At 46.3% G+C, this 12,379-nt stretch overlaps 1 protein-coding gene across 9 annotated transcripts in view; it reads right to left on the minus strand.

Annotated features, from left to right (window-relative positions):
• The window catches only part of shank2 (SH3 and multiple ankyrin repeat domains 2), a 310,238-nt gene that overhangs the window by 83,178 nt on the left and 214,681 nt on the right, over positions 1–12,379 (minus strand). For all 9 annotated transcript variants that reach the window (XM_031899735.1, XM_031899734.1, XM_031899733.1 and 6 more), the window contains 1 exon segment: positions 7,279–7,354. In XM_031899735.1, the coding sequence (XP_031755595.1) occupies positions 7,279–7,354 (76 nt within the window).

The raw sequence follows: 12,379 nt of genomic DNA on the forward strand, positions 1-12,379 counted from the left end.
GAGATGGTGCCTATAGTAGCAGTGGGGGGGATAATAGCCTCTGGGAAGGGACTGGGGCTGTGGGATAGCAGGTATAGTAGGGAGAGATGGTGCCTATAGTAGCAGTGGGATAATAGCCTCTGGGAAGGGACTGGGGCTGTGGGATAGCAGGTATAGTAGGGAGAGGTGGTGCCTATAGTAGCAGTGGGATAATAGCCTCTGGGAAGGGACTGGGATTGTGGGATAGCAGGTATAGTAGGGAGAGGTGGTGCCTATAGTAGCAGTGGGATAATAGCTTCTGGGAAGGGACTGGGATTGTGGGATAGCAGGTATAGTAGGGAGAGATGGTGCCTATAGAAACAGTGGCGGGATAATAGCCTCTGGGAAGGGACTGGGGCTGTGGGATAGCAGGTATAGTAGGGAGAGATGGTGCCTATAGTAGCAGTGGGGGGGATAATAGCCTCTGGGAAGGGACTGGGGCTGTGGGATAGCAGGTATAGTAGGGAGAGATGGTGCCTATAGAAACAGTGGCGGGATAATAGCCTCTGGGAAGGGACTGGGGCTGTGGGATAGCAGGTATAGTAGGGAGAGATGGTGCCTATAGTAGCAGTGGGGGGGATAATAGCCTCTGGGAAGGGACTGGGGCTGTGGGATAGCAGGTATAGTAGGGAGAGATGGTGCCTATAGTAGCAGTGGGATAATAGCCTCTGGGAAGGGACTGGGGCTGTGGGATAGCAGGTATAGTAGGGAGAGGTGGTGCCTATAGTAGCAGTGGGATAATAGCTTCTGGGAAGGGACTGGGATTGTGGGATAGCAGGTATAGTAGGGAGAGATGGTGCCTATAGAAACAGTGGCGGGATAATAGCCTCTGGGAAGGGACTGGGGCTGTGGGATAGCAGGTATAGTAGGGAGAGATGGTGCCTATAGTAGCAGTGGGATAATAGCCTCTGGGAAGGGACTGTGGCTGTGGGATAGCAGGTATAGTAGGGAGAGATGGTGCCTATAGTAGCAGTGGGATAATAGCCTCTGGGAAGGGACTGGGGCTGTGGGATAGCAGGTATAGTAGGGAGAGATGGTGCCTATAGTAGCAGTGGGATAATAGCCTCTGGGAAGGGACTGGGGCTGTGGGATAGCAGGTATAGTAGGGAGAGATGGTGCCTATAGAAACAGTGGGGGGATAATAGCCTCTGGGAAGGGACTGGGGCTGTGGGATAGCAGGTATAGTAGGGAGAGATGGTGCCTATAGTAGCAGTGGGGGGATAATAGCCTCTGGGAAGGGACTGGGGCTGTGGGATAGCAGGTATAGTAGGGAGAGATGGTGCCTATAGTAGCAGTGGGGGGATAATAGCCTCTGGGAAGGGACTGGGGCTGTGGGATAGCAGGTATAGTAGGGAGAGATGGTGCCTATAGTAGCAGTGGGGGGATAATAGCCTCTGGGAAGGGACTGGGGCTGTGGGATAGCAGGTATAGTAGGGAGAGATGGTGCCTATAGTAGCAGTGGGGGGATAATAGCCTCTGGGAAAAGACTGTGGGACAGTAGGTAGTCCATTTTCCCCTGGCCCTGCCACCTATAGAGAAAGCCCTGTCTGTGATAGTGAATGTAAGAGTGGAGTGTAAGGCGCTGGATTTGCTGTGTGATGAATTGTAACAAAGTCACAAAGCAATACTGTGTCCAAAGGAAGAATAAGGCACCTGGGGGATGCCCTGCTAAGGGTGGGGTAAGACATAGAGATATACTTCACTGGGGGCGACTGAGGGTTCAATGATCTTTGCTAGTGAGTCAGGCACAGTGAAGGATGGAAATGTAACAGCAGGGCCGAGATCTGATTGGAAGGAAGCGACACAGCCGCGCTGGGTAATTACATGAACATGTGCTAAGCGTCACACAATCTGAAAATTCAGCAAGTGCACAATGTTAAGAGTTCTGGCAAAATATTATTCATTCATAGGTCATTAAGCCTAAAAAAAAATAAAAATAACGCGGCAGATCTGAGATGCGTAACAGTCTGGAAACTGATGCTGCAAGACAAGTCGGCGGTTCCGGAATGGTAAGAGGCTCTTAAATGCTGTATGGGAATAAATGTAAATGGAAACTGGGATGGAATACGTCAGTGTGACTGACAATACCTTGCCAAATGGTTGCTATGGTCCAACATACTGTCCAACATACTATAGCAACTAGAGTTTAACTTAGCAGCAGCTAGAAAGGACCAAGTTGGGTGTGACAGCCTATTTAGCCACATGTATTGCTGAACTCTATGGTTCCTCCAGAACCCGACAGAGACAGACAGCTGAGCTCTAAAACCTTATGTCCTTGTCTGGGTCAGGCTGTAGGGGCAGCAGGAGTGGGGCTGGGGATACGTACATTAACATGGCGCTGAGATGAAGAGCGGTGTCTCCAGAGCAGATGCTAAACCCTGCTAAGATCAATAGTAAGTCAGCCCACACTGCTAATTATGAGTAATTATGCATAGCAGCACAGAGAGAAATCAGCGCAGTATTCAGACTGGTGACAGCGACAGGGGGGGTGCGGGGGGGGGGGGATGGGGAACAAAACTTCAACTCAATGAAGGTAAAGCCCAAAATACTAATAGAATATGTCATTAAAATTGCAAAGGGGATTGTGGGAATTCATGGACCCCCAACAGTAACGCAGGGAACGAGATGAGCCACAGGGTGGGGGCAGAATCAAATCCTCCATATGGGGGCCAGAGAGGGAAGGCAAGGGTTAAAGAGAGATGGGGCCACACAGAGGAAAGGGGGCTCCTCCACAGGGGTATTTATTGGGTAATACTCAAGTTAATGCTATAGAGACTAGGGACTTATACAAGGCAGGGCTACAATGGGGCAGCAAGGTAGGGGCCATAGAGGGAGAGTGAAGGTGGCCATACTGGGGGCAACAAAAGCTGTCAACTGGTTTCTCCAGACCAACTAAACCTGAGTGTGGGGCCACCAAAGGCCCTGCCATATCCCGAATAGCTCAAAATTTAGGTTTGAAAATTGCATTGGATAAAGAGTGTATCAGCACGTTAATGTGGTCACTGTTCAATGGGTCTCCATAGGCCCCACTGAGTGATGGATCAGCACTTTGGTCCAGAATGTAGATGGATAAATTGGACCCAGAAATGATCATTAGGCAACGTGTACAAACAAGCGGATCTGGCAGTTTTTGGCCACCTTTTTGGCCACCGTTAGGCTGAAGAGGCTGACGATAATAAATCAGATGTGGGGGCAGTAAGGCAAAAAGCAGAGAGAAAAGGGTGGACTTTGAAAGGGCAGGAGATTTGGCAGGGGCAGGAGATTTGGCAGGGGGCAGAGGAAAGGAGCAAGGTGGGGCAATAAAAAAAAGGGCAGCAAACAAATCCTAAGGAAGGACTATTGACAGCCGGGCTGCAAAACAGACCTAGAGGCTAGTGATACACTGGACAGGAAGGTTTGGGCTGATACATTATGCACCCTCCATGCCCACAATGTCACTGGGCCCCCAGGGTGTAACAATTGCACCGCCTCCGACTGTCTAACTGTGTATATGTGTATACGACATAAGGAGTGGGACCAAGAGGGGGCAGGTCTGTGACATAAGTGGGCAAAGGACGTGGATAACTGATGAGTAGGCAGGGTTACAGAGGTGTTGGAGACTTAGAGGAGGAGCAAAGAGGGACTGGGGCAGATTGGTGGCAGGTCAGAGGCAGAACAAAAAGGTACTACAGCAACTTGTAATACTGGCCCTGGCGGCATTTTACCACCAACTCTAGCCTGGGTTAAGAAGTTGGCAATGGGGGGGTAGGTAATAGAGAGGGATAGAGTTATAGAAGGTAAGGTCAGACAGGCACAGAAGAGTGAGGGGGAGAGGACCAAGATGGGGCAAGAGAAATAAGGGAAAGAGAGGGCAGTAAGGAAAGAACCAGAGAGAGGGGTAAATACACAGATGGGGCCACACGGAAAAGGAAAGGCTAAAAAAGAGAATAGCAGCAAGGCAGAGAAAGAGACACACAGCAAGGCAGAGACAGAAACACACTGACACACAGCAAGGCAGAGAAAGAGACACACTGACACACAGCAAGGCAGAGAAAGAGACACACAGCAAGGCAGAGAAAGAGACACACAGCAAGGCAGAGAAAGAGACACACTGACACACAGCAAGGCAGAGAAAGAGACACACTGACACACAGCAAGGCAGAGAAAGAGACACACAGCAAGGCAGAGAAAGAGACACACTGACACACAGCAAGGCAGAGAAAGAGACACACAGCAAGGCAGAGAAAGAGACACACTGACACACAGCAAGGCAGAGAAAGAGACACACAGCAAGGCAGAGAAAGAGACACACTGACACACAGCAAGGCAGAGAAAGAGACACACTGACACACAGCAAGGCAGAGAAAGAGACACACAGCAAGGCAGAGAAAGAGACACACAGCAAGGCAGAGAAAGAGACACACAGCAAGGCAGAGAAAGAGACACACAGCAAGGCAGAGAAAGAGACACACAGCAAGGCAGTCAGGCACCTAGAAGTTGGGACCTAACAAAAAAAATGTTAGGGACCCCTAAACATTGTGAATAAGACTTTTTTTTAAGACTTTTTTTGTGGGCCATATATTAAAACCTCTTATCTGGCAATGCCCACCGGGTCCCCTATGCTCCATAGCAGTCTCAGGGTCTGTTTCCTTTATATTTATCCCCTGGGGTTTGGGCCAAATAGACATCAGAGAAGCCAATAATAAGTCTCCACGCCGACAGTTTGTGAAATCCTCCAACGTGGCAAAGCCCAAAGCAGTGCTGAGCTATTAGCTGCCAATCGGATCATTAGGTTAAACGTGGATTGGCTGTACTTGCCAGAAAGAGCAGCTCCTCACCCTGGCAGGTTGCATTCTGGGAAATTACATTAGTATATAACAAGAGAGAGAGAGAGCTGACATTTCCATTGGTTCCTCTATGTGCCCCTGTGGCTAATCACTCTTAATAACTGGCAACCTTTCATTATTGGTGCCCAGATATAAACCCAACAGTAACTGACAGACCTATGATTGACAAGCCATCCCCAGCACTGTATGAAATTAATTGTACGGCACCAAATGGAGGTTGGGGGGGGGGGGGGGGGGGGCATCACTCATGTTTGATACAGTTATCACAAAATTATACATTATTTGCATTAGCATTTCTGGCTAAATCTGTGCTCCCTTAAAGAAAAAGCTATATACTTTCCCCCTCATACATTTCAAGGCACCCACTAAGAATATACAACTGGGAATCCTGGGAAAGAATAGTGCATTATGGTTGCTAGGGTCCAAATTACCTTAGCAACCAGGCACTGATTTAAATGAGGGGCTGGAATACAAATAGGAGAGGACTATAATATAAAAATGGGTAATAAAAAGTAGCAATGACAATAAAATTGTAGCCTTACAGAGCATTTGTTTTTTTGGATCTTGGGGTCAGTGACCCCTATTTGAAAGCTGGAGAGCAAATAATTCAAAACTAAAAAAAAAGAAAAAAAGACCAATTGAAAAGTTGCTCAGAATTAGTTATTCTATGACTTTCTAAAAGTTAACGTAAAGGTTAACCACCCCTTTTAAAGGAGAATGAAACTCATACCTTAATCATAGGGCCACTGCTTTGGGCCCCTAATATGACCTTGTGGAACGGCCCGGCTACCCTGTGCCGTAACTCAATACTTAACTGTATTTTAGATCCGGAGCTGTCCTGGGTACTGGAAATTAGACCACCCCCCCCTCCTTCCCTACCACAGTACAGTACAGTCTTCAGTTCCACTACCGAATTTAGCCAACAGTGTCCAAAATGGTCCAAATGTTTCTGTGTTGGCTGCTGCCTTAGACAAATGCTCTTGGGTAAATGGCAAATCCAGCCCTGCTGCTCAGTAAGGTTGGAAGCCATTAAGCCTATCCTCCAACCCCACTGCCCAGCTCAGAATCATCACTTACAAGTATGGGGGAGCGAGGCCATCCTGAGGAGGTATCTCATTGGTGCTGGGGCCTGGGCAGGGTCCTATAGCTAAAGGGAAGGATTTGTTCTCCTTTAGAGAGGAATAGGAATAGACAAATACCTATGCCACCAGGGAGTAGAGATTTGCCACAAACTACTGCAATCCAACCATCAGTTAGCCCTGAGAACTGTATTTGTTAATGCCCTTTTCTTGGAAACTGGACCAGACACTGGCCCTGGAAGCAATGGTGACCAAAATATATTTCCATTTATAACTTCTAGATTGGTCACAGGCCTGGCCTACTGTATCACCTCTATATAAGGATATATAGCAAAGGCCAATTTGATACCACAATGGCCACATATGGCTTCCTTTAACTTGGATACACATCTGCCCCGAACACTTGCCCTGTAGGTAATACACCAGGCCCAGACTGGCAATCTGTGGGTTCAGGCAAATGCCAGAGGGGCTGCTGTAAGATGCCATAGATACTCACTATTTATTGGGCTGGGGGGGCTGTTTGTGCCACTGGGTACTGGCAATGCCAGGGGGGCTGTAAGGTGCCATAGACAGTCACTATTTATTGGGCTGGGGGGGCTGTTTGTGCCTCTGGGTACTGGGAATGCCAGGGGGACTGTAAGGTGCCACAGACAGTCACTATTTATTGGGCTGGGGGGGCTGTTTGTGCCTCTGGGTACTGGGAATGTCAGGGGGGCTGTAAGGTGCCACAGACAGTCACTATTTATTGGGCTGGGGGGGCTGTTTGTGCCTCTGGGTACTGGGAATGCCAGGGGGCTGTAAGGTGCCACAGTCACTCACTATTTATTGGGCTGGGGGCTGTTTGTGCCTCTGGGTACTGGAATGCCAGGGGGGCTGTAAGGTGCCACAGACAGTCACTATTTATTGGGCTGGGGGGGCTGTTTGTGCCTCTGGGTACTGGGAATGCCAGGGGGGCTGTAAGGTGCCACAGTCAGTCACTATTTATTGGGCTGGGGGGGGCTGTTTGTGCCTCTGGGTACTGGGAATGCCAGGGGGGCTGTAAGGTGCCACAGACAGTCACTATTTATTGGGCTGGGGGACTGTTTGTGCCTCTGGGTACTGGGAATGCCAGGGGGGCTGTAAGGTGCCACAGACAGTCACTATTTATTGGGCTGGGGGGGCTGTTTGTGCCTCTGGGTACTGGGAATGCCAGGGGGGCTGTAAGGTGGCACAGACAGTCAATATTTATTGGGCTGGGGGGGCTGTTTGGGCCTCTGTGTACTTGAAACGCCAGGGCCTATTTTGAATCCCAGTCCGGGCCTGTAATAGCCAATGGTATATACAAATATACACAACATGTACAAACCAAGTCTTACCTGGATGCATCAAAGCTGTCATAAGATCCAACAGTGTAGTGTCGAAAGAGCTTTTTGGTTCTGTCTGTGCGGGTCTCTAGGGGACAAAAAAAAACAGAGAAACCATAATTACGGGGTTAAATAGTGAGATAATCCAACTCCGCCAAACTGGTAGGTATTAAAAAGAAAACAGAGTACAGCAACAAGTTGCCAAAACACGTTAGAGCGCAAGCCCCCGCGCGCTCGCAATCATTTCTTGAAGCTGCGACATCTGTTCGCTATATAAATATCACTCGGAGACAGCGAGCCTTTTCAATCAGGCAGACAGTCTCAAGTGATGGAGAGGAATTTTCTAAAGTGGCTGCTGATTAACATCTTGTGTCGGTTTTGCCTTATTACATTAATGGGCGATCAATAGAATGGATTAAGTACTGGGGTTTTAGGCAGACATGTGAAATGTAAGGCAAATACGCATCCCGCTATCACCGAACGCTAAAGCCTACCATAAACACGATTTCAAATATTAATTATAATGTGGATTTTAGATTTTTAGTCACCCATATCTAGCAAAGGAAACCAATGGACACCTCAAACAGGAAGACGAATCGAGCCCAGATCAGATCCATTTGTCCCAAGAATGTTGTAATCAGCCAATACCCCTTCAGTTGCTGGATTCATTCCTGCTCTGTACTTGTCTCCACTATTGGTCTCCACTATTGGTTAGTTGCTTAAAGGGATTCTGTCATGATTTTTATGGGGTACTTTTTATTTCTAAATGACACTGTTACATAGCAAATAATTCCCTCTGCCATTTAACCTTTTATCCTTGAACCAACAAATGTATTTGTAGCTGTAATATTGGTGTGTAGGCACCATCTCAGTGCATTGAGTCTGAGCTTTCAGCCAGCGCTACACATTAGAACTGCTTTCAGCTAACCTATTGTTTCTCCTACTCCCATGTAACTGGAGGAGTCCCAAGCCGGACTTGGATTTCTTACTATTGAGTGCTATTCTCACACCTACTGGGAGCTGCTATCTTGCTCCCTTCCCATTGTTCTGCTGATCGGCTGCTGGGGGAGGGGGGGGATATCACTCCAACTTGCAGTGCAGCAGTAAAGTGTGCCTGAGGCTGAGCTTTCAGAAGGAGCCAGCGCTACACATTAGAACTGCTTTCAGCTAACCTATTGTTTCTCCTACTCCCATGTAACTGGAGGAGTCCCAAGCCGGACTTGGATTTCTTACTATTGAGTGCTATTCTGATACCTACTGGGAGCTGCTATCTTGCTCCCTTCCCATTGTTCTGCTGATCGGCTGCTGGGGGTGAGGGGGGGAGCAAAAAAAGCGGCAACCCTAACCGGACCCCAAGGTCTGCTTCCTCTATGGCAGCGGTTCTCAACCTGTGGGTCGGGACCCCTTTGGGGGTCAAATTACGCCAGGACGCTTTTGAATATTTTTTGCGGGGGGAGGGGCTAGAGCCTTATTGTTCCGCCACTGAGTGTGCCCTGGCGTAAGGCCCTAGGAGGCCCAGTCTGGCATTCCCACAAACTAAATAACAGGTTTCAATTTCCCACTGCTGTAAGCACGAGCTTTCCCTTTAACACAGGAAGTGACCTCACAGTTAACAGACTAAATATAATATACGGCCTCATTACCATCAGAGCTGCCTTTCTCTGCACATCAACATACCATTTTCTGTTGGGTTTTTTTTTTAATGGTTTATAATTATCTCTCCTAACCTATAATTATCCCCAAGAAGCAAGAAGAAAGGCAGGCAGCAGGATTCAGGCACAGCCGGCCCTTTCAAGCATTATCTGAAGCATGCAATAGATTCCCCAGCCAAACAATTGCATTTTAATCCCAGCCATAATGACCAAATGAGATGTATTGCCACGAAACACAAACCGGTGATTTTTGTTTTTTCTTTATTTTAATCTTCACTTGAACACAAAAGCATAATAACAGATTTGTATTCAATGGATATCTTATTTTACCCACGGCATAGAAATCTATGAAATTCTCTGCCCGCCTTGACATGAAATACACTGTATCTTGTTACAAACCATAACCAGGTAAAGGTATTGGACCCCTTATCCGGAATCCCATTATCCAGAAAGTTCGAATTACGAAAGGCCATCTCCCATAGACTCCATTTTATCAAATTATTCACATTTTTAAAAATGGTTTCCTGTTTCTCTGTAATAATAAAACAGTACCTGTACTTGATCCCAACTAAGATATAATTACCCCTTATTGGGGGCAGAACAGTCCTATTGGGTTTATTTAATGGTTAAATGATTCTGTTTTCTCTGTAATAATAAAACAGTACCTGTACTTGATCCCAACTAAGATATAATTACCCCTTATTGGGGGCAGAACAGCCCTATTGGGTTTATTTAATGGTTAAATGATTCCCTTTTCTCTGTAATAATAAAACAGTACCTGTACTTGATCCCAACTAAGATATAATTACCCCTTATTGGGGGCAGAACAGCCCTATTGGGTTTATTTAATGGTTAAATGATTCCCTTTTCTCTGTAGTAATAAAACAGTACCTGTACTTGATCCCAACTAAGATATAATTACCCCTTATTGGGGGCAGAACAGCCCTATTGGGTTTATTTCATGGTTAAATGATTCCCTTTTCTCTGTAATAATAAAACAGTACCTGTACTTGATCCCAACTAAGATATAATTACCCCTTATTGGGGCAGAACAGCCCTATTGGGTTTATTTAATGGTTAAATGATTCCCTTTTCTCTGTAATAATAAAACAGTACCTGTACTTGATCCCAACTAAGATATAATTACCCCTTATTGGGGGCAGAACAGCCCTATTGGGTTTATTTAATGGTTAAATGATTCCCTTTTCTCTGTAATAATAAAACAGTACCTGTACTTGATCCCAACTAAGATATAATTACCCCTTATTGGAGAAAAAAAACAATCCTATTGGGTTTAATTACTGTTTAAATAATTTTATTAGCAGTTAGGAGATCTGAAATACGGAAAGACCCCCTTATCTGGAAAACCCCAGGTCCCAAGCATCCTGGATAACGGGTCCCATACCTGTAATAAATATCAGGTGTCCCCCCAAATATTGTACAGATCAGTGCTTCTAATGGGGAGAGTTGCCCTTTGAGTGTCTATATCACCCGTAATGAGGTTGTTCACCATTAAATTAACTTTTAGGATGATGCCCACATCATACTAAAAGTTAAATTAATGGTGAACAACCTCATTATGACCAGTGACATTCTGAGACAATTTGCAATTGGTCTTCATTTTTTCAAGTTTTTGTGGTTTTTCCAGATTGGTATTTCAGCAGCAATCTGGTTGCTAGGGTCTTTATTTACCCTAGCAACGAGGCAACAATTTGAAAGAGAGACAGGAATATGAACAGGTGAAGGAGAGAATCTAAAGGGAAGATAAGTAATAAAAAGTAACATTAGTTTTTTTTTTTTTGTCTGCCGGGGTCAATGACCGACATCTAAATGCTAGAAAAAGGCATTAAAACAAGGTAAATAATTAAAAAAAACAAATAATGAAGACCAATTGTAAAGACTGCATTAGAGGAGCCACTGGGAGCCACAAGGAAAAGCAGGGGCCCCGGCCCAGAAACCACCTGTTGCCATTCTATTATCAGGGATGATATTATGCACACTGGGGTTGCCCCCCAGGGCCCCCACCACCCACACATGCCCCCTGCTGCACATACACGCCCCCCACAGGGGCCCGTCCTTCTACACAGCCAGCATAAGTAGACGCGATTGGGCAGCTGGGATTGGTCTCGGCCGGAGGGGCCCAGGGCCACTGGCCCAGTCCGACCCTGAGCAAACTAGTGCAAAACCTAGTGCAAGGTGCCTTAGTACGTGTGGGGGGCATTTTGTTTTTTTAACATTGTTTCCCCCTACTGGAGTGTGGATTTTATAAGCCTGAACCTCCATTGGGTGAAACAATTTTCCTATGACAATAATATATTTTCCCTTTCCCTTCATACTTTATCTCTATGTTCCTCTTCCCCTAGAACCACTGTGTTTTTATGGGCCCAGGTCACATGATCTCTGCTCTGCCAGAATTCCAAACCATACCATTTATTTAAAAATCCCCAGCACTGTACTACTGCTGAACTGCAACTCCCACTATCTCCTGGGAATGCTGGGAGTTTATTATTATTGTTAATAGTAGTTTGTAATTGCCATTGAAAGTAGTGCCTGGCTGGCTGCTTATATTCCCTGCACTGCTGGTTCAGACTCCAGAAACAATCACACAGGAGCCAGCCGATTAACCTGAAGGAAAACTTCACTTGTGAATTAAAAATATGCTGCTTTCATTCTCAACCACATTTTACAAATAACTTTAAGGCTGTGAAACGAAGTTAATTTTGTTTTGCGAAAAAATAAAAAGTAAAAATTTAGGGAGGAAATTTGCTTCAACAGCGTTAGCAGAGTGATTTCAATAAGGAAGCTTAGCAAGGCAAAGGAAAAACACCACCACCACCTTGTGTAACTTTATCAACGCTGGATATGTTCTATAGCAGAAAACTGGCAAGCACTGCTGAAAGGTGCAGAAAAAAATATTGAAGATATTTCTATATGAGATTATTAGCAATATCACTTGTTTATAAAGCGCCGGCATATTTTGCAGCACTTTGCAGAGATTCTCTGTCAGAATCTCTGTCCCATCAGTCCCTGCCCCAGTGAGCTTACAATCTAAGGTCCCTATCCCATTCCCATCAGTCCCTGCCCCAGTGAGCTTACAATCTAAGGTCCCTATCACATTCCCATCAGTCCCTGCCCCAGTGAGCTTACAATCTAAGGTCCCTATCACATTCCCATCAGTCCCTGCCCCAGTGGAGCTTACAATCTAAGGTCCCTATCCCATTCCCATTAGTCCCTGCCCCAGTGGAGCTTACAATCTAAGGTCCCTATCCCATTCCCATCAGTCCCTGCCCCAGTGAGCTTACAATCTAAGGTCCCTATCCCATTCCCATTAGTCCCTGCCCCAGTGGAGCTTACAATCTAAGGTCCCTATCCCATTCCCATCAGTCCCTGCCCCAGTGAGCTTACAATCTAAGGTCCCTATCACATTCTCATCAGTCCCTGCCCCAGTGGAGCTTACAATC

Source organism: Xenopus tropicalis, chromosome 4 (genome assembly GCF_000004195.4).
Source record: "Xenopus tropicalis strain Nigerian chromosome 4, UCB_Xtro_10.0, whole genome shotgun sequence".
NCBI classification, from domain to species: domain Eukaryota; kingdom Metazoa; phylum Chordata; class Amphibia; order Anura; family Pipidae; genus Xenopus; species Xenopus tropicalis.